We start from the raw sequence: 22,515 nt of genomic DNA on the forward strand, positions 1-22,515 counted from the left end.
TGCAATACCAAAGACAGGGCAAATGCAGAAAAGATTCAGCAGTGTTTGTGCTTTTTCTCCTAAAGCCATCCAGGTCTTGTACACAAAAAAAACCAAACAAAAAACCACCAAAACACAAAAAAACAACCCAAGTCACTTGACCATAGTTTCACCCCCAAAATTGGAGATAATTTATTAAACTTTATCACTGACTGAAAAAAGTCACTAATGTCTCTTATAATAAGTTAATGTTCTTAACAGAAAAACCCCAAGCCATGATTACTGCATTTGCTCAGACTTAATACATTTACTTTAACAGTACGGTACTCAATAGTTTCCCCTTCACAGAAGGGAGTTTTCAACCACACCGCAAGCCTCAGAATCTTCCCCCCTGCTCACTCAGACAAAATAAATTCCCAAGATGGCAACTTAGCAGTCTGGCATCCTGCTTGTCTCCTCTGCAGGTCACAGCAGACACCAAACACCTTCATCACCAGCCATGGGCAAAAGGAGCTGCAGCAATGACAGCTCAGCTTTGCACCCACAGACCCAGGTGTTCTTCAGGTGTGCTGCAGAGGCAGAGGTCTCATCCTGACTCCTCTCAAGGGGCTGACAAAGCAACCTGGGCAGCAGGAGACTCCTCTATAACCCCCAGAGAGCTGTGAGAACACGGGCAGGGCAGGTGTGACACCTGACAAAGTGATGAGATTGCACACGTGGATGCAGCTCTCCCAGCATGTCCATGAGGGTGGAATACAGAACCCTGCTGACTCTGGTGACACTGCATTAATTACTCCTCCTTGATCCCCCAGACAGCGTTTGAGTGTCCCTCCCCTCTCCACAGCCACCCCTTGCACAGCACTTAAACCATCCTCCAACCCCTCAGCTGCCCTGGGGCTCAGTTCTTACCTTACCATACAGAACACTCTCCTCTCACTGTACCTTTTGGCTTCTAAGTTATTAGTGCTCATGTAAAGGGACAAACAATTCTAGAAACTCCCTGAAGCCAAAGCACCGACAATCCTGGACCAGGAGTGCAGCCTCAAGGGAGGCTCCCCAGATACAGCATGTTAAAGCAGCTTCCCCTCAAGACTCCTCACAGCCAATGCCTGAGAGCTCTGCAAGTTTACCAAGCAGGAGTCAGTATCCTAAATTCACCTATTCAGAATGTTTTGGGGGAAATTGTTGTAGCCATCTACCATTTTTGCCTGGTCCCACACCCCCAGCCCTGCCACCAATAAACACAAAGAAGTCAGCAAGCAAGATTCAGAATTAAAAAAACTTGTGTGTGCTTGACCACGCACACTCCCTGCTACCAGCAACTCTTCTCCCTTCTCCAGCTGCAGGGAGGGCAACATCCCACAGCCCTGAACAGCAGGTCCATCACATGCCTTGGAGGCAGTTGCAGCCTTCTGCAAGGGGGTGACAGATCCATGCTCGCAGCAGCTATCACGATGCTATGGAAGCACAGAGCTCTTTGGTCAGTAACAGCAGTCAAAGCCATCAGCATCACATCTCCAACCTGTGGAGGTTGATAAAATAAAAAATAAACTCTCAAGCCAGACAGCGGCAAAAGCTGGCTCAGCCCACCCATCCACACGACCAGAGAACCCAACAAGCTGTTTTGTTACTCAGCAGCCTCTATCCTCCTCATCCTCTTCCGTTTCTGTTTTGATCTGGGCCACCCCGAGCCGGTAGAGCGCATCACGGATCACCACCTCCCCGGGCTGGCAGCTCTGCACGATCTCCTGGATCTGCCTGTTCACGATTTCCCTGCTGGTGAGGAAGTCCATGAGGCGGTTGTAGAGGTAATAGTGCATGGGGTTCTCGAAGGTGATGGGCCGCTGGCGCACGTTGCTGGTTTTGCTGTCGCTGATGGCGGCGGCGATGGCGCCGTACGGCTCCAGCTCGCGGCACAGGGAGATGCAGCGGTGCCGCGCCGTGGGGTCCCAGGGGCTGCTCTGCTCCGAGCCCGCGTGCACGATCCGGCGTGCCGAGGACTTGGTGATGGGGTGCTGCAGGGAGTGCTCAGCCACCGTCACGTCTACGCTGTAGTGCTGGTCCAGCAGTTCAGGGCAGGACACGTACTGGGGGAGAGACACATGCACACCAGGTGGAACAACAAGTAACATCCCCACAGCTGAGAAGACAAAACTACTGGCTGGCCAAACTTCAACCAACACTGTGACCCAGATCAGAGGGAGGCTAAATGATCCAGGCTTCCCCTACATGCCACAAAGATGATATGTACACTGCCTCTTCACTTGTATGCCCTCAGATAATCCCAAGGCATCAGGAACAATCTCTCTCTCTCACTTCCCAAGGAATAGCAGTAGTCTGAAAGGTGTGAGTTCCTGTGTCAAAATAAGTGAAGTGCTCCAAAGTTCATGATCTGAACTGTTACAATGCACTCCTAGCACAGGTCTTCCTCTTAAGGACAATTAATCAAACACAAACCCCAGGCAACACCTAATACATTCTGCTAAGCTAAGGAGTGATGCACAGGCAAAGCTTAAATCAGGAGATACTTATCAGGTCAAATTCACCCTTGGCAGGGTTCAAGACCAGGTTGGATGGGGTTGTAAGAAACCTGGCCTAATAAAGGTGACCCTGCCTGTGGCAGGAGGGTGAACTGGATGAGCTTTAAGGACCCTTCCAACCCAAACCATTCTGTGATTCTACGAAACTATCTCAAGCCACAATGCAGGTTACGTACGGGGGGAGAGGGGTATTAATTTTAATCTCCCTTGCAGCTTTTCCATACTAGGCTGGCACAGCAGAGAGCAAAAACATAACTAACCGTTGGAGGTTCCATGGGGTCAGAGAAGCAGCCCTGGTTCTTCCCCCACATCTGGGAAGTCAGGCCAGGCCAGCAGAGGTCTGCACATAGCGCCACTGAAGAGGCTGAATCAACAACATACACTGGAGGCCAATGACGTGAGGATACCAACAAGTCCACGTGATCCCGAGCATTTTCTCCTCTTACTATGTACTTTGAGCCACACACAACCTAGAAAAAAGAAAGGACTGACAGCAGCAGCACAATAAAACTAAAAACTTACAGGAAAAAAAATCTAGTCTTAAAAAATTCAGCTTCCTTTCAGTAGCCAGAAAGTACTTTCTCTAAAGGTACTCTATTTCCTCATACACATTCACCTTTCTTGGGGAACTTTCCAAGCCCTGAGGAACATGTTTCATTCCCAAGGCTCAGAGAAGCCCATTCCATTGCTTCTATTCAATAAGGAAGTTCCATGCTGTTAAGTCAAATAATGAACAGCCAAGGAAGAAAAGAAACATTGTGGCTCCAGTCTTCCCTACCTGATGTGGACACACTTTGTAGATTTTCCCTCCTGTGTGATGAGCAGAAGGTGGTGTAATGCTTGTCCCATTCTGTACAAACTCATAGAGAGCAAGGAGGGAGTAGCAGAGTTCATCCTAGAAAAGACAGACCCCAGAGAAAGTGACTAAAATAAACAGATTCCTGCAGAGAGAGAAAAGGCAGCATGCAAGGCCTCCCAAATCCTAATTTGCACTTCATCCAATAACTTCCTAATCCCACACTCAGCACTGTGAGGATGACAAGCAATTACACAATGCTGAGCCAGTGACAAGGTAATTACAGGCTCCCTTTCTTCTAGCCCACAAAGGTTCAATTTATTTCACCATGTGTAAATTATCCTATAACCTGCTGGCACCCATCCCTGCCCTTAGTGCAGTCAGATGAGAAATTAATTGTCTAGAATGGCAAGAGTGGATGAGGGAAAGACAGTGAAGAACAGCTCCACTCCTGCAGGCTTGTATACGGGCAAACAAGCCATTACCTTTGTATGTGATGCTTCCCAGGGGATGCCACACTGTGTCAGAAAACTCTGCAGCTCTTCCTCACTGTAAAAGTTTATCAGCTCAGGCCTGAAGACTTCTTCCTGAAGAAGCCTCACCAAAGCACTCCCATTACCTGCAAAGGCAGGAAACAGGTTTTAGCACTCATTCTCAGGAAGGGAACTTACCAAAATAATTTCTTAGGAAGACTACAGAAGCAGAGATTGCACAACCCACAGCCAGCAAGAGAAAACTGTGAACAGTCCTACTTGCAAAGCACGTCACAGACCGCTTGTCTAGAGCCCTTCACTGCTGAGGTCACCAGACTGAGCCCAGCATAGCTGCAGACTCCATAAACACTTATCTAACCTGTCACTTGTAACCTTTAAATGACTCATGTGAGGACAACCAAGTGAAGAAGAGCAGAGATAAATGTTACTGCAGCCTTTGGACCGAACAGCTTCAGGCTCAGCCTTCACATCTCCCTGGTTCTTTCTCTGGAGCTCCACTTCCACAAAAGCCCACACAGCTCTTCTGCAGCCCAATTCTGAAGAAGCTGCAGCCCTGTCTGCAAAGCCAACTCACACACTTAAGCTTGCAAAACCAGTTTTCCTTCCTATACACAACACCTAAATTCTTAAGGGAACCAGGTGTTAACTGACCTTAGCTCCAGATCTGAGATTATTCCTCTCACTGTTTCTTATTCCATGCAGTCAATATGCAGTGGATGTACTCAATGTTGGCAACTGATCAGGACTAGCATATCACTCTCCTAGTTTTTTCTCAAGTTCTGTAAAAACTTATTCACCCTTTATTGAGATTGTAACAGAGATGCCAAGCACTGCCAGTAACTTCCACACTCCAAGTATCAGTCTAACACGAAACAAACACTGACTGGCATTGAAGATGTGCATGCATCCCTCTGCAATCAGACTTTATCTCACTTGGAGTGCAATGCTCTCAAGTCCCTCATGTCTCAAATGCATCAGAGCCCACCAGTGCATCCAAACTTCACAGGAAAAGTCAGGCCTCAAGTAGCAAAGTAGCCTGAGAATAGCTGAAATCACCTCAATGTTCCTGTCTTTTCTCAGCACACTTTTAAAGTGTCATGCAATCAGCAATTCTTAATGTTAAACACCACCAAGCCTGAAGTCACCAACACATCAAACACTCCCTTAATAAGCACAACCTGAGCCATTACCTGGCACTGGCTGTGCATGCAGGTTCTTGTCCTTCTCTGTATTGATCACCACTGCTCCTCTCATCAGTGGAGGGAAGAAAGGAGCAACAATAGAGGCATCAAACTTTGTGATGGGGATACTAGAAGGAAAAGCCACCTGCTCAATCACCTCTGTCTCCATTGTGGACCAAAAGTCTTCTACATTCACTTCACTTGATGGCAAGTATTCTGGCCAAGTAAACTATAAAGAGAAAGAAAGAGTGATCAAATACAAACAACCACAGTTCATTTGACAGTTTTATGCCAGTCTCACTCATGGCGTGAGGACTATCCAGGAGAGTGCTTAGCTCAAATATAACAAGATTATTTCAGTCTCCTAAAGCTTCCCACAACCACTTTGCATCAGGAAAGACTCAAAATTTGACATATTTGACATAAAAGCAAGACATGCTACATTCTCCTACTAGGGCTTTTTCCTCATTAGGGAAGACAGCACCTCAGGGAAACTTGAGGAAATGTGTTCATGTCAAAAGAAGAAGGCCAAATTCAACAACCTCCATCCAAGGTTCCTACTGCCCAAGGCTGCTGGACAAAAGCTGTGGTCCACGGACAAAGGATCTTGTTTTCTCTGAACTACGCACCAACATCTCTAAGAGGAAGCACAGGCATTGCTGCTCCAGCCACATCCTCTTGTCAGGCATCAGCAGAAAACCACTCACAAAGGTCTCATGTATTTATCGTGCATCACGAAGACCAGAGTCAGCAAAAAATCATTATGATCTGCTTTGAACACGAACAGGATATGAGCTGTGGAAAAAACCTACCTCTATATTTTTCAGTGCTAGGACATTTTCCATATTCCTCTGGGCTATTTCCACCTTGGGGGTTATGCCACAGATTCCACAGATCATATCATTGTAATCCCGGACTGTCAGGCATTCAAAAGCCCAGTAGCCATTGCACAGCAGTTCCTGGAGCTGACCCTGCTCATCAGGGCTCAGGCTTTTGTCTGAAAAGAGAAGATGCCACTGTTACAGTTTTCATGTCCTGAAGCCAGTGGAGAGGTAGTAGGGCTCTCCTACACAGGATAAAACCAAACTTGCCCTTCAGAGAATTGTTACAAATAACTGGTAATAGAGGTACTGTTTGGTTTAGGAAGTGATTTAATAGAAACTCTAAAATAGGTGAGGTTTGCCTTTTTATAACCTAACAGTAATTATCAGGTCACAGATTGGTATGTTATGGTAAAAAGCAAGAAAAACCCACCAGTTTGCTCCTGAACAGAGTCAATGATGTTGCCAACAGCCACTCTGGGATCCTCTCCAAGTTTAATGTGGTTTCGGATTGCAAACAGAAGATCCAAGCTCACTAACAATTTGTTACCCACATTGAAAAGGCCTGCAGTTAAAACAAGACAGTTATTGTCTGTAGGGTTCCAGATCTCCCTCACAAAGAAATATATTCCTTACTGATACACAATACACTCACCAGTACAGTTTAGAGGATAATGGAAACACAAACAGTGCTTCTGCACCTCTGAAATGCAGCGTTCCCTGCTGAAAGATCAGCTCCTTTCACAGACTTGTCTGTTGATTTAAAAAGCTACAAGGAACAGTTGTCTATCCATCTCACTAGCCAATGCCATGAAACAGCACTCTCCAGAGATGTCTCTGACTGATCTCAGGGGTTGCCTTGCAGAACTCAACATTCACATAGAGACCTACACCAGTGAATCAAGTCTTCCTCACTAGAACATTCATGTATTTTCACTCACAAATACAGATTTACTTGCAGAATAAGCAGAAGCAATTAAAAGATAATTCAAATTTAATGCACTGGAGAAATGACCAAGCTTTTCTGTGCCTGGACAATGCCCTGATACAATCCCAAGGCTTCCAAAGGGTTCAGACTGTAGTCATGCTGTATGTTCACATTTTCCTACCTGTGTAAATGTCAGTGAAGCTATGGAGGGCCAGACATTGCAGGTTCAAGCACACTTTGACCTGAGCTGTAACCACCTGTAACCGATTGGCTGTCAGCAGCCAGCATTCCTGAGGACCAGCAAGGGAACTGCAACACACAACAAAAAAACCACTCTGAGTGAAGCCAATGGGTTTTTTAGTCCAGCCCTGCAGTAACTTCAGACATTCCAGTTGACATGAGTTCATTATTATAAATCTAAACCAGCTCACCACATCATATCACACGAGAAAAAGTTACATTTTAAAACAGATTTCCCAGGCAGAGTCAGGTCACTGCTCACATTCTTTTCAACAGCACTAGAGCATGCCTTCAGCTCCATACACTGGGCATCTACTCTTGGAGAGGTAGAGAAAACCTGTGGTCCCAGCTGCCCTGGGAGAAGTGTCTGTACCATTGCTGTGGTGATCAGTAACACATTCCACCCGCCAGCCTGGCCTGCACATAGATTGAGAAAGGTCAGCTCCTCTACAGTGTAACTGACAAGGAGAAAGTTCAGACAGTAGAGTGCCAGTGGCTGAAATACTGCTGTCCACCTGAGAAAGCAGGAATCAAAGCCAAAGTCAACTCTTTCCCACTGCCAGGCCTTCAATTAGAGCCTATGCAGGCACATGGGAGAGTCCCACATGCAGAGCACTGCAAAGCAGCCAGGCACAGGCAAGGATTTACAATGCACAGGTTGGTAAGTAAATAAAAAACACAGAGCATAAAAAGCATCTCTTCTGGAAAGATCTAAATTAGTGCTAGCCTGACCAAAGCAAATATCCATAATTTGTATTAAGATTTTTTTTTGTGGAAGAAAGAAACAACATTAAACTCCCTAACATTTTGCTGTAGGAAAAAACTTAGATTATGTTTTCAGAAACAGGAGGATATATGGCAGACTCAGGGAAAAGATATCCTGCAGGCTTTCATACAAATCTAGCTAAGGCAATCTAGCCTATGTACTAAAAGTTTCTGACAGTCCTTCAGGTTTTAATTTGGGTATTTGTTACAAAAAAGCATTCACTCGAGCACACACTTAGAAATGAAAGGAATGAAAATATCATAAGCAAAAAGACAAACAGAGGAAATACTCAGACCAGGGAAGAGAGAGAGAAAAAGGACATCACACAATGTACACCTGTAAACACACAAGTTTTCCTCTCTCAACCTCAAAGCATCAGAATGGAAAACAAAGAGGGGATGACTAATGAAAATACTCTGTTTCAATAAGAGAAAAGTTACATCTAGACTTTGCAGTCACTCTTTGATCCTGCTAAATCTTTCCACACACATTGAGCTTACTCAGTGTCACTTTCACCAGCTTCACTACCAGGGGCCAAAGCAAATATTATTTTAGGCAGACTCAGAACAAAGAAAATCAGCATGAGTTTGAAAGAGTCAAAATCCAAAGCAGAATCTTACTTCCGTCCCCCTTTGAACAAGGGGCTGTTACAGAGGAGGCACTGCACACATGGGGACTCGTAGTAGTTGGACCAGGAGGTCTGCTCGATGGTCACTGTCTCCTCGCTGACGTTGGACAGGATGAGCCGGGAGCTGTTGAGCTCGTGGATGAGGGTGAAGATCTCTGCCAGCTCCGACTCGTTCTCGGGGATCTGCATCACCTTGCGCAGCAGCTGCAGCGTGGACTGACGCTGCGTTTCCTTCTGGGACGGCGTCAGGGGCTCGCTGGTGTTCAGCACGTCTGGCTGGCCTGGACTGACCTCCTAGAAAGCAACACATACAACTAGGCAAGCTTGGGGATGAAACATTAAGCCCAAAAAAGTCATAAAAGGCAGCAGAAACACAGTAGCCTTTGCACTCAGTAAACTTGACTTCTACTGTACTGCTGAATCACTGACTCCACTTCAAGCTCAAATTACTTTAACAAAAATAGTTTATTACAGCCCAGCCCTTCTGGAACTCCTGCATTGCCAAACCATCACAGATTGGCCATTGAAATGTTAAGTGCAGTGACTGGGGATCCAGAAGGTGAGGATAACCACCCACAGGTATATAAACACTTCAATAAGCCTAACCACTTGAACCCCCAGTTTTCACTATCTTTCTCCACAGGCTATCAGGCACAGGCTCAGGGCAGCCTGCACAGCTCTCCAGAAGCTGGAGGAACCAAGTACTATTGACAACTGGGGGCTGTGATACACAGAATACACTAATCAATAACAACTGATCAGCTACAGTATACCCTTCTCCAACACATACCATCACAACAAAGTGCACAAACACAGGAGAACCAAACTCCAGGCTGTGCCAGGAGAACAAAGAGAACCCAAACAGGCTAATCTATTTAATCCCTGAAATTCTTCTGTCAACATTTCAACCTGGTTTTCTGACTAGTCTAGCAATGAGATAAATGATCAGTCAAAAGCCCAGAGACAACGATGAACTGTGTGACAGGAATGTTAAACAGATCTATATCCAGAAAAACACTAAATGAGGAAGAGACAAGCCACATGCCTCTCAGAATGGAAGCTGAGCTAAGCACACTGCTGTTCCTTACACAGCTGTTTGTGTGTAGGTTTCACATAGGCCATCTCAATTTGTTTGCGTTTTAAAGAAAAAACAAAACCATTAAAACAAAGTTTTTCAAAATAAAAAAAACCTGGCAAGTGAATGAGTCATTACTACATAGACTAAAATTCTGCCTACTTGCTGAGAAGGCATTTCAGCTAAGAGCAGGAAAGCTCCTTTTTTTCATTTATTGTTTTAAAAACATCACAATTCAGTATAAGAAAAGCTAACCTCTGATACTGCAAAGGCAAAAAAAAATAACCCCAGAATTAATTACATCCACACAGAACAGCAGACAACTGAAAACATTTATACACCAGAAAAAAAAACCGACATCCAGAAATAAATTCAGGTTGGAATTAAGATTGCTCTACAAACCCTTAAAAACAGGAAACTCTAATATAAGATGTACTAACTTAACTGACACTAAACCCAAACTGCTCACAAAGCAGAGCATACTTGGGAGTTTCTTGATGAAGTCTGAAGTTCAGCAAAGCTGACACAACAATGTGGTGACTTCAGGGTCGATTTTCCCAGCATATACTGACACAACAGAAGCATTTTTAAGTTGAGGAGACACCCAGTGGTAGCACTGGGTGTGCTCAAGACTCTATCAGCCTGATGCACCACTGCTACAGGAGTTCAACTAACATCATCCCACATCATCCCAGATATTTTAAATAGAAACCATTCTGCCAGAAAAGTTTATCATAATTAAAAAATAAAAAAGCCCAAACCATGTTTCCATGCTTCCACAGGGACTTGCAAACTACATTTCTCTGCCCAGCTCATAACAGACACGTGATAAAGCAAGCCAGCTTGAACCTTACCAGGGATTTTGCTGTTTTCTCAGTCCTATCTTTGGCAAGGTTGTATCCACAGCTTGGACAGACACGTGGCTTGTGCCTGTTTGTATACACATAGCTGCAGGAGGGGTTCTTGCATTTCCCTCTGCCACGTGATGTTGCTAATCCCAAATCCTGAATGACATAAAACGGATATTTGCTGACCTTAACTTTTAATAGGTGGACTCCATTATGATAAAGGTCTTTTCCAGCCTGAATGACTCTATGATTCTAAGCCAAAAAGATTCTAAAAAAGATTATTATATGTTTTATCTGCACTTCATAGCATCTTGTTTAAACATCAATAGCAAGCCCTGTCACTTTGCACAGAATCCTTTAAGTAGCACTTAAACATTCTGGGGCCAGTTCTTCAGACCAGAAGAGCATTAAATTAATTCAGAAACCCCTGATCCTCCCTGCTGCACTCAAGGAGGGGATGGAGATTATGCACTGGGACATGAGTTAAAATCCATCTCTTAACAAGGCCCCAAACATAACTGCAAAACAGAACACAGTCATCCTGGACTAGGTCTAGAGATGACACTTCACACTGAAAACAAGATGTATTTGTGCAAGTCAGCAAAACAGAAGCCCCATATCATTCTCATCCCAGAGAGGACACTCCCCGTGGCAGAAGTCACAAGTTGAAAAATTCTCACCAAAGTTACAGTGCAACTGTACTTGTAGGAAGGGAATACGTCTGGTTTGACCTCTTCAACTTTAATCTGAGATGCCCTGCTTGTCACAGAACTGTGGAGCTAGAGATTGAAATCAGACAAAAAACACTCAGACACCTACTACTAAATACATACATGCACCAATATAATTGCCTATTAGCATTCCTGCCCCCAAGAGATTAATTAATGTTCATTTAATTTTCATAATACCATAAGACACTATTTGCATGCAAAGGAATTACAATTCACAGATTCATTTCAGCACCTTGGCATACACAGTCATATTTTACATGTGAAAAGCTCAGTATTCAATATTGCATGTCAGATTATCAAAGCACCAGCAGATCCTTAAAACATCTTCTGGGAGTAGCTGGGAGGTTCCCAAAGTAATCAACAGCAGGATTGTCCAACAGCATCTCTCAGCTCAGCTCTCACACTCAGCCACCAAGCAGTCATTCTGCTATCCAGTCATATAATAAGAACAGCCACTCACAGATCTCATCATCATAAGGTGTTACATTTTTTGTTCTATTTCTCACTCAGGTCATATCACTCACCTGGAAGAGGAAAGGAAAAAAACACACACAAACAAAACCCTCCCCCCAAAAAATCCAGGAAAATAGTTTGCATTTAAAGAACAACCTTTTGCTCCTCAGCAGTTGTTGGCTGCAGAACTGACTGGCCCAATTGTTTCAGTGTACTGGGCTTCAAGCCTGATGTTATCACAGGGGAATGCTTGTCTAGAAGGAGGAAAGAGATGCACCAGGTAAAACGTGAGAAAACAGGTTTTACTGCTTTCTGACATCTTTGTTAAATGCCACAGTAGTCATGTGAGATCTTTCCTCTGAGCTTGAAATAACCCAAGCAGGTGTTTCATGACCCATTTACTCCACTCAGGCAGAGACAAACTGGTTTTTTCCTAGCATTGGTAACCACCTCCCCTGAAATCTATCTCATTATTGGTAGACATCACTTCAGGAAGGGGAGGAATGACAACAGCTCCCAAAGCACACAGAGAATGCTGCTTTTACCAGCACTTGCAAAGGCCTGCCTGCTGCTCAGCTGCTCCATGCGGGCTTCTCTCCTCACGCTGATTGGAGCAGGCAGAATGGCTCGCATGGGTCTGGCTGCAGCCAGCAAGGAGGGCTTGGGTCTTGGTTTACTCTTTACTTCTTGTCCCTTGTGTGTAGCAGCTGTTGCATCGGTTCTGAAAAACAAGAGCTAGAAGTGGAAAAATATTCCATCTATTTCCCCTCAGCTTCAGCTTTTCTCTTTTCCCTGAATTGTGCTTTGTTAGCACACTAACCACAGCTATTGCAATAGAAAGAGAGACAGTGCTAAGGCTGCATCTGCCCTGTGACTACGATCTGTCACTTAAAAAAAAATAGTTCTGATGGACAAAGACTCAAGTAACAACCCTGAACTGGCACAAAACAGACAGCAAACACAGTAAGTCTTACAGGAAGCACTGCCAACAGCCTTCAACTTCTTGGACTAGTCCCACGTGCACACAATAGGCACCATATGCTCCCAAAACACATGGAAAACTGACTCACCCCACCACTGGCTTTTTCACAGAAGCATTTGGACTCAAAACCTCAGAAGACGTCGACATCCCCAGCCCTACACTTCCTTTCTCTGCCTGCTCCGAAGAGGTGTCTGCTTGCCGCTGGCTCTCCTGGCCCAGCTCCACTCCAACAGCACTTCTCCTGTCTTCAGCAAGCACATTATTTGGGAGAAAGTGGCCCTCAGAGATGATCACTTCCTCCCACTCCATCTCAGGCATCTGCCCGCCGACAGGCACAGCATTCAGCAGCTGGCTGACAGCTTCAGAGCTCTCCAAGGCAGACTTGGAGGAGCTCTTGCTAACGGCCGTGGGTTCTGTGAGGGCTGACTGCTGACCTCTTTTAGCTGCTGGAGTTTTAAGAGAGGTGCCCGAATTTGGCTCAGATTTGCTTTTTGGTTGCTTTTCCTGGAAACAAGGAGAGAGTCACATTTCAGAGCTTTCAGCTTTCACAGATAAGCAAGCCCCCAGCACATATGCCATGTTTCCCCTGGCCTATTGGATCAAAACAGCAAAATTCTAAGTGTTTAAGCAGTGAATTGTAAGGGAGCAGACAGACAGCATCTCCTACAACAGCAAAGACCCTGCTAACATTGTATCTGGCCTCTTGGCCCTTCATGTATTATTTTTAGACACTGTTTACTTTGAAGAATCAATCTTTCTTAAACTCCTTTAAATATCACCATTAGCATCAACACCACAAAGTCACCCACCACCTCTGTAGCAAGGGCCCACCTCCTACACTCTTCTTTCATAGCTTCAGTTCTCTGATGCTGTTCTTCCACATTATTGAGCAATCAAAGGGAGTTACAACAGAGAATTTGCTTCTTTTGGATACATGCTTTCAGAAGAGCAAAAATGTGAGCCAACCAGAAAACAGGATTACTTAGGAGGATTTTCTGACTTTAAGAAAAATGTTGCTTCCGAGACTAAGGCTACAGAAATCATTGTACTGAAGTCAACAAAGGTACAATGAACACTCAATGGAAATATGGAAAAATATATCAGAAATTGAGTCAAGCAGATCAGAGTAAGTCTGAAAGACAAAAAGGAAAACTCCTTCTAAAACCTTTCAGTTCTAACCAGGGTAGGATTGAACAGCAGCAGACATGCCCTGCTCGGGCAGAATCCAGAAGTACTTTTTGCATTCAGACATCTCTCTACCTCAGAAAGTTTACCAAACAAAAGTGAAGATGTCACCATCACTATTTGTACCCAACCACACAGGAAGCTCAGCCTTCAGCTCAGACACCACAGATTTCACAAGCTGCCCAAAAGAGTTCTCATCCCTGAATGTTTAATGGATCCAGACACAAAACAAAGGAAGTTTAGAACAAATCCACACAAAGCCACTGAATGTCAATGCCAATTTTCATACTGAGAACATTCTTTAAATTGTGTCTGAGGAGTCTTCCTTCAGACAGAAATGCACATCTGTTCAGAACTGACTAATTACCAGGATAGTGCCAAGGTTTAAGGACCAAGTGTTTTTTTTTCTGTACACAGCTAGCAGAGATGCCAATAGCTTAAGCAGAGTAGGCATCATGCAGAGAAAGACTTTTCCACTCAGTCAACTCTACCAACACCTGGAAACTTCCTTCCCATCAGAGGTCAGAACATCATGATCAGACATATAGCCATGAGGCAACAATACCCAACAGCACTTCAGCTTCCATTACATCAACTTTATTAACAAGCTCCTAAAGGATTGTTGACTGAGAGTTGTTCCTCCTCTCTGTTAAAAAAACAATGTTGAAAGACCACAGAAAACTAAATTTGTGGAAAAACTTCAAATGCTGGTATTACCACAAAACAACTTCCCAAGCTTAGCTGGGCTGTAGCAGGAAGAACAGGCAATGCCTTCCAGTCACAGGAACTGTGCAGGGAAAGGGCCAGAAGAATGTGTATCCTCTCAATGAGAGAACTAGCAAATGCAGCCCCATCTATTCTAACAGATACGAGCGGCATCTTTACCCAAGGTGTGGTGATTTCAGGTCTCACCTTGGCTGTGTCCTCTGCAACAGTGACTTGCTCCAGCACATGCACTGGAACACAAGTGCAGGAATAATTGATAATTTCTGGTATATCTGACCTCCTGCGCTAGATCTACAGGTCTAGAAGTATCACAGGCATGCACAAAACCAGCATGTTTTGTCTCGAAGTCAGGAAAGGAAAGACAAATTTACCTTTGGGATCCATTTCCCTCCCAGGAAGTTCCCACATGTTGGGCATTTTGGTGGCTTATGCCTGGTGACATAAGTGAAGGAACAGCCAGGATTGGTGCAATTTCCATGTCCCCTGCGAGTATAGGTGGTTGTCTGAAACAAGAATTGTCAAGAATTTGTCTACAGACTGCAAAGCTGTGCTTATCACTTCTTTTTCCTCATAAGTACCTTACAAATGTTATTTGGCAAATCACCAGCTTTCCACTATTATTCATTTTACTGAAGAAACACCACACAGCTGGGTCAGAGTGAGTCAGCACCATAACTACTGCAAGTCTAAATGCTCAGTCTACACAACAGCCTCTGGCATTACCAGAATTTAGATCAACTTGCAGAGCAGAGATGAACAATGCACATAACCTCCTGGAGAGGCTAATCTTGCATTTACAGTGATGTAACATTATTTTTTTGAACATGAAAAAGTCATAGTCAGATGGCATTAAAATGCTTCTAACAGCAATCCACAGTAAGACAAGATGTGATTAACACTCATGACAACACAGCAAAAAGACTTGAAGACAAGTATTCATGATGCAAAGGCAGTTTCACCAGTAATTTGTTGCTGTATGGGATGGTCAAGTGCTCCCTATTCCTTCACTGTAACTTGCTATGAACTACTGAAACATGAGCAGCATCACCAGGCACTATTTATACAAACAACTAAAGCAGAACATGTCATCTTTGCCAGGACAACTGCACTGACACATATGAGTGTTTGTCAGCATAGCACTTCCCAATATCCTGCTCTCAAGACTCCCGAGGGAGCTGTTGTACTGTAACTCCCTAACTAGGTACAGATTTCTTCTAGAAATGCAAGTGCTGCTGTCAAAGAAATGAGTCAATTTTAACCAGATCATTCTCAGGAAGAAAGACCTGAAGTATTTCCGTTCTCCCCAAGACAACTGGAAGAGCATCACACTATGCACCACTATAAATATCTGCAGTGTTCCACCAGCTGGAAGCATAGAGAACCTGGAAAACAGGATTTGATGCTAGCTTATATAACAGAAGGAGCTGCAGTACTGACTGTACAATGAACTCCCAAAATGGCTACAAAAACACTCCAGGTGGCTGGAGAGGTTAGTGAAATAATACTATTCTTCCTCATGCAACAGGCCACACAGCCTTTAACATATTAAAGGCTTCTCAAAACCTCAGGTCATTGTTCCTCTCCTGTCAAAGAGCTTTGGAGTTCATGTTTTCCTGCCATAAGAGCAGATCCCTGCCCTTAAAGGGATGGACACTGCTTTTTATGAAGACAAATATGCATCCAACAAGTGGATGTAGATGGCTACACAGAAACTGCTGTTGGCCAGATGTGTTGTGATAGCTTTATCTACTCCACCTGTTTCCAAGAATTCCCTGAAGATGAAAGCAGAAGAAATGTGCCCTGTAAGACACTGTAGGAAGTCAGAGATCCTTTTAGCCTATGCAAGACATAACACAAGAGACAAGAAATACATCAACTGATAAGGTGACTCCAAATTGAATTATCTTTAAAAACTGAATCATGAGCAATTCCCTCTAACATCTTTAAGACAAATCTACAACAATACAGCCAAACCTTAACACACCATACAAGATTCTGAATTTCTTACCAATTTAATTGATGCTGGGTTCTCCACAACAGAATGAGCTGGCAAAGGTAACATGATAAACTGTGTTGCAGGTGTGGAGGAGCTACTCTCTTCAGTATCCTGAAATGAAGTCAAAGGGAAAATACATGCAGAAAACAAGACATGGTGACCCATATCCCTCCCTCTCACGAACATTAATGTGTCTTAAGGACTGATGAGACCAGAATACAGGACAGAGTAACAATCATTTCAAAAGCAACGGCCTTACCAGGTGTACTCTGGAAATTACCAAACTCCTCAAACAAAACAGAGAATCCAGCTCTTCACAGACTAAGGTTTCTATGACCAATCCCTAAGACTTCAACTTAAAAGGACTCCCTTCTACCTCTCTGCAACCAGGAAAACAGCTACCAGGAGCACAGCAGTAGCATTTTTTCTCACCAAAATCTTGCAGTGCAACTGCAGAACCCAATTACTGGCACTGCAATACCTCAAATATTGTTATAACAAACAATTGAAATAACTCAGTCATGTTAAGACACAATTGGTATCAGTACAGTGCTGAGTCAATCTGCAAGTAGAGACAACTCAGTCCAGGAGTTACTTTTGCCTCATTGATTACAAAAGTTTCTGTTTCTCTCAACACTGAGCATCAGCAAGTTGGGCAATCAGAGGATCTCCTGCACCCAATGAGGATCTCAAGTTGAATGGGGGAAAGAGCACTCAGATGTTTCAGGTGAGATCTGGCAGGAGCCTGAGTGTCACTGGAAAAACTTACCCTCCCAGTCACCACAGTGACCACAGACACCCCATCAGGCACCTGGGGACGGGCCACAGTGATGCCCCCGTTGGAGATGTCTGTGGAGCTGCTAACCAGGGTCTCCTCAATAACCACCTGGGCTGTCTGGTATGGCTGTCCTTCTATTTCCAAAGAAGCCTCATCCAAGAGGATCTCTCCAGCCACTTTCTCTGTCACAGGCCCAACATAATGAGAAAGAACCTCTGAGGTAACTGCTTCATCTGCAGCCTCGGGCTGGGCAAAGGCTGCCGTGTCCTCTGCCAGCCCCTCGATGGCAATGCACGGCTCCGAGCCGCCAGCCTGGCCCGAGTCCACGGAAAGGACGTTCTGCACGGCGTCACGGGGCACGCCGGTGACATTCCTGGGAGCTGCCAAGCCTTCAGATGCTGCTGGGCTCTGTGTCACACACAGCTCCAGAGACTGCCTGCTCCTGTCTTCTTGAAGAGTGGTTTTGGGAATAATTATATAATCGGAGCGAGGAAGAATCTTACGGAAGCCTGGAATGTCAGGGACTACTGCAGTTCGAGTGGATGACTTGGAGTTCTGTGGGCAAAACCAGAGGATGGAATGAATTGAGAATATGAGAAAAAGAGAAAATATGAGAGAAAAGGAGAAGAGAGAAGAAAAGGAGAAAACAGAGAGAAAGAGGAGAAAAGGAGAGTATGAGAAAAGGAAGGGACTCGGTTCTCAATCCTGCTATTTTAGTCAGAGGATGGAATAAATTAATATGAGAAAAGGAAGAGATTCAGTTCTCAATCCTGCTATTTTAGTGCCTAAGGTTCAAATAATTTCCTGTCATTTGCTGGGAATTTCTCCACATGACAGAGCCTGTAGAATCCCTCTCAGTCCTGGTTTTATCACCCACTTTACCAGTGCTCACTCTGATGAAAGGACACAAAAATAACTGCCATGAGCAGGTACCAGACATATCCATCCTGGATTACAAACCATCCTCCCTCAACTGAACAGAAGGCAAAAGGAAAAAGGCAGTAGCCTCACACTGCTTCTCTAAAGGCTGCCCTGAGCAAGGATACAAACTAGAATCTGCAGTTAAATGACTCTCCCACACAGTGCTATGTAAGCAGGTAACTGCCTCTCTCCTCAGCAGTCAAAGAGCTTCCAGAAAGACAACTCACCGGGTCCAGCCCCTCTTTCTCTAGCTTGGCTTTCTCCAAGTAGTAGTTCTTTTCAGCCACACTGAGCAACCTCCAGCTCTCACTGATCTTTTTGTTGATTTCAGATTGAGGGAGGTGTGGAAGCTCTTGTTGTACTTTCAAGTAAATATCATAATAGTAGAGAAGGTAAGCAGAGCTGAAACACAACCAGAAATTGAAATATTAATGTCACTCTACATAAACTCCTTCCTACATAAAATCCACAAGGTTTAGGTTTGTCTCAAGGTCGTGTGACAAGAAAGTTACATTTTATTTTCTTTGTAAATGCATTTTTTAATCAAATGGAAACTCTCTGGGGAGAGCCTCAGAAGAAAAAAAGAGAACCTCCGAGGAACAGCCTAAGGCTAATTATTCTGGGGTAAACAAACTCTAAACTGAGCAACAGTAGCACCTGTAAAGAATGTCTGAGCAGGCCCAAAGTGTCAAGCTGATATTTCATATACAATGTTTTACACTATGAAGTTGTTCCAAGTGCACTGCAAAGTCCACTTATGTCAGAAACAAGGAAAACTGCTCCCATACCCTACAAAGGAACTAAATGAAGGCAGAAAGAACTTACCGAGGCTTCTTGGCTTTTTCTCCGGGATCAGCAGTACTTTTATGTTTCTTCTTCTTCTTGGATGGCACTGGTGAGGTGTAAGTGTAAGTGCTCTCTATCTCCTCCATCACCACAGTTACCTCAGCACCATCATAGGGAGCCTCCATGGCTAAAACAAATATTCTGGGTTAGCTCTTGCCAGATTATACAATGCTTCTCCCAGCAAACAGCACTTTTAATCACTTCAGTAAACTAACAGCACTGCAGGCATGTAAGTTTGACTCTAATTGAATCAAGATAACTATGTGTTCTCTATTCATCTACTTTTAGAAGGAAACTTCTGTTTCTACAACCTCAATACCATCAGCTCAGCGCAGACACACTGCATCTGCATTTCCAGAGCTGCAATTGCACGGGGAACTCTCAGGTAAGTCTGGTGACCCAGAGGGAGCCGCACACTCTGCCAGCAGCTGTGGGGCTATCAGGTGTCACATCACGGCCACGCTACACAAGCCAGGCCGGAGGCTGGAGGAGCAGGACGCCTCACAGCCCCTCACGCACCGCCAGCTCCCCGGGGCGCCTGGCTTGAGGGTGGCTGCAGTCCCGGGGCGCTGGGAGGCGGGGAGGACACGGGAGATAAAGGCAGCACCACGCACGCCGGGCACAGCCCCGGCACGGCCCGCACTGCCGGTGACCCCGGGCGAGCCTCAGGCCCCCAGCCCCGCCTCCTGCACACCGCCCGAGGCCAAGCGGAGCGGCGGGCTCCCTCGGGTCCCGCTAAATGCGTCCCCACTCACCGGACAGCTCCGCGGCCGCGCGGGCGGGCAGGCGGCGAGCTGTGGTCACGTTCCCGCCGGGGCGCGGCGGCGTGGGGGAGGCAGCGCCGGGGCCAGGGGCCGGCCGTGCGGGGGGGAGCGTGCGTGCGGGCGGTGCGGGACGGGCCGCCCCGGCATGCTGGGCCGGCTGCGGGCCGGGCCCGGGCGGAGCGGGGCTGCACCGGGGCCTCCGCGCCGGGGCCGCCGCCGGAAGTGACCGCGGCGGCGGCGTCCGGGGCACGGCGGGGCGGGACGGCGGCCGGCAGGGAGCCGCTCCTGCGCGTGCGCGGCCAGGCGCGCGCCGCGTTCCCGCCATTTCTCGTGAGGGCGGCGGCGCGCGAGGGCAGCGCGGCGCGGTTATTGCTTAATTAGCGCTTAATTAGCGCTTAGTGTATAATTGGCCCTTAGTTAGCAGAGGGTTCGGGCTGTAGCACTGCGTGCTGCAGGAGTAGCATCGAGTTCCTGTGCGCTGTCTTCACACATTTTTCTGCCATGCGCTCCTGGCCCTTCCCCTGGTGGAGAGCAGCAAAGCAGTGCGCCAGTGATGCCATTCCAGCAATCACAGAATCATTTAGGTTGGAACAGACCTCTGAGATCATCCAGTCCGACCTATAACCCAACACTGCCGTGTCAAACAGACCATGCATGCCATGTCCAGTGTTCCTTAAATGCCTCTGAGGATGGTGACTCCACCTCCTTGAGCAGCCCATTTCGCTGTCTAATCACCCTTTTTGTGGAAAAAATGTGTTCAACATGGATTGCTAGGGGAATATGAGTCAGAATATAATACTCCTGCTGGTGAAAGAAGCCCCATAGTAATGAATACAGGCTAGTTAGTACACGCTCTCAGCTATTAATGAAATAGTTTTCCAGGGAAATCAGAAGAAGCAGAACCAGTAAGAGTACAGCTGAAGCCTGACTGGTAAAGCAGAAACAATATACTCAAAAATGAGAAGATATAAAAGGGTTAGAATAATTAATAGCTAAATTTGTGAAGAAATTCCTCTTACTGTTCAACCTAAACCTCCCCTGGGACAGCTTAAGACTAAATCCTCTCATTGTGTTGCTGGTTATGTCACTGTAATACCTATATATAATATATATAAATTTGTGTATATATCATATATATAATACATGTATAATATATATATATAAAGTATATATAATGTTTAAAATAAATTGGAAAAGTTAATGAAAATTATTGATTAGGAAGGTTTCATAATTTCCAAGCGTTACCTGGGTATACACCCTCCTGTCAAGGACTTGCAGAGATAAGGTCACCCCCAAGCCTCCTTTGCTCTGGACTAAACACACCCAGCTCCCTCAGTTGCTCCTGGACTTGTACTCCAGACCCTTCCTCAGCTCTGTTCCCTTCTCCAGACACGCTCCAGCCCCTCAATATCCTTCCTGAAGTCAGTCCATTGCAGTCAGCGGTGGAGTCAGTCAGGCCAGCAGGAGCAGAGCTCATCCTTCCCCTGTACTCAGCACTGCTGAGGCCACACCTCAAGTGCTGTGTCCAGTTCTGGGCCCTCAGTTTGGGAAGGACACTGAGACCCTTGAGGAGCAGCGAGGGATGATCAGGGGCTTGGAACAAACACACACCCTGTGAGGAACAGCTGAGGGAGCTGGGGGTGTTCAGCCTGGAGAAAAGGAGACTCAGGGGTGACCTCATCACTCTCTACAGCTCCTGAAAGGTGGCTGTGCTCAGGTGGGGTTGGTCTCTTTCTCCAGGGCAGCAACAGACATAACCATAGGACACAGTCTCAAGCTGCACCAAGGGAAATACAGGTTGGATATTAGGAAAAAGTTTTTGACAGAAAGGATGATAAAGTTCTGGTATGGCCTGCCCAGGGAGGTGGTGGAGTCACCATCCCTGGATGTGTTTAAAAAGAGACTGGATGTGGCACTCAGTGCCATGGTTTAGTTGAGGTGTTGGGGCTGGGTTGGACTCAATTATCTTGAAGATCTCTTCCAACCTGGTCATTCCGTGAATTCAGTGAATTCAGTGAATTCAGTGAATTCAGTCCAGCTTCCCAGTCCCAGTGATGAGGCAGATGGAGTGACAAGCAGCAATCCACCTGGAAATCCAGGGAAGCTCAGTGCTGGGTTTAAGGGGCAGCACTGTCACTGCTGTGTCATGAGAGTTGCCAGAGATCTCACTGATGGGAAACAGGGAATCACCCCAGGTACTGAAGCCACTCCAAGTATTCTCAGGACCTTTGGATCCCAGCATTTCTTTATCAGCATTTGTTCCCTTGAATTTTGAAGGTTAAAAGTTTCCCTACGTAACAAAGTAATTGTTTTCTCAGTTTTCATGAATGTTAAAACTTAGTGCTTTGCTCCTCAGGAAACAAACAGCCCTATTAGGCTCTCTACCCATAACCCTCTTCCTTTGAACCTTTTGGGAAGCATGATATCGTGCAGCTATTGCTTGAACACATTTTTCAAATTACATATTTCTGATTTTTTTCTATATCCATGTCTATTTCTGCGATTTACATCATGACTTCTAACTTTAGATGAATGTAAACCACATCTATCTCGTGACTCCTCTGATTGTGGAGGAGCAGAAAAAGGGCTCCTCTCACCAAGCCAGTCATTAATAAACCCCACAAATCAATGATACTACAGCCAGTATTCAATCTGCAAATGGTTATTTATTCTCCTGAAGTCCTGCAGTCGTTTCTGTGCTCTGTGAGTGTTTATTTGTGATAATTGGAAGCAAGCTGTCTGTTCTGCATCAAACACACCATCCAACCGCTCTACTTTTCCAAAGCTCCATACTTTTATTCAGATCAATACACAGCCAATAGAATTTTCTTGGAATT

At 45.4% G+C, this 22,515-nt stretch overlaps 1 protein-coding gene across 1 annotated transcript; it reads right to left on the reverse strand.

The window, feature by feature from the left end:
• Positions 1-141: 141 nt before the first annotated feature.
• HMGXB3 (HMG-box containing 3) lies at positions 142-19,748 on the reverse strand. Its single transcript, XM_021552202.3, has 20 exons — positions 19,670-19,748; positions 18,894-19,041; positions 18,296-18,470; positions 17,139-17,702; positions 16,382-16,480; positions 14,745-14,876; positions 12,551-12,966; positions 12,026-12,201; positions 11,637-11,734; positions 10,977-11,075; positions 10,303-10,452; positions 8,366-8,667; positions 6,921-7,048; positions 6,245-6,376; positions 5,803-5,987; positions 5,000-5,219; positions 3,801-3,934; positions 3,298-3,414; positions 2,780-2,989; positions 142-2,066 (listed from the first exon to the last, which is right to left on the reverse strand). The coding sequence occupies exons 2-20, from the start codon at positions 19,037-19,039 to the stop codon at positions 1,611-1,613; spliced, it is 3,939 nt and encodes a 1,312-aa protein (XP_021407877.2). The 5' UTR covers positions 19,040-19,041; positions 19,670-19,748; the 3' UTR covers positions 142-1,610.
• Between the last annotated feature and the right edge of the window lie 2,767 nt (positions 19,749-22,515).

The sequence above is a fragment of the Lonchura striata genome, chromosome 15, assembly GCF_046129695.1.
Source record: "Lonchura striata isolate bLonStr1 chromosome 15, bLonStr1.mat, whole genome shotgun sequence".
Classification (NCBI taxonomy): Eukaryota; Metazoa; Chordata; class Aves; order Passeriformes; family Estrildidae; genus Lonchura; species Lonchura striata.

What these genes read in the sequence shown, in the direction of transcription:
- HMGXB3 (XM_021552202.3), bottom strand. Translation starts at nt 19,039, where the DNA reads ATGGAGGCTCCCTATGATGGTGCTGAGGTAACTGTGGTGATGGAGGAG. An exon ending in AGAAAGAGGGGCTGGACCCG is followed by an intron (nt 17,703 to 18,295) that starts GTGAGTTGTCTT and finishes TTTTGCCCACAG; the next exon opens with AACTCCAAGTCATCCACTCG. An exon ending in GAGGGAAATGGATCCCAAAG is followed by an intron (nt 12,967 to 14,744) that starts GTAAATTTGTCT and finishes CCTTGTTTCCAG; the next exon opens with GAAAAGCAACCAAAAAGCAA.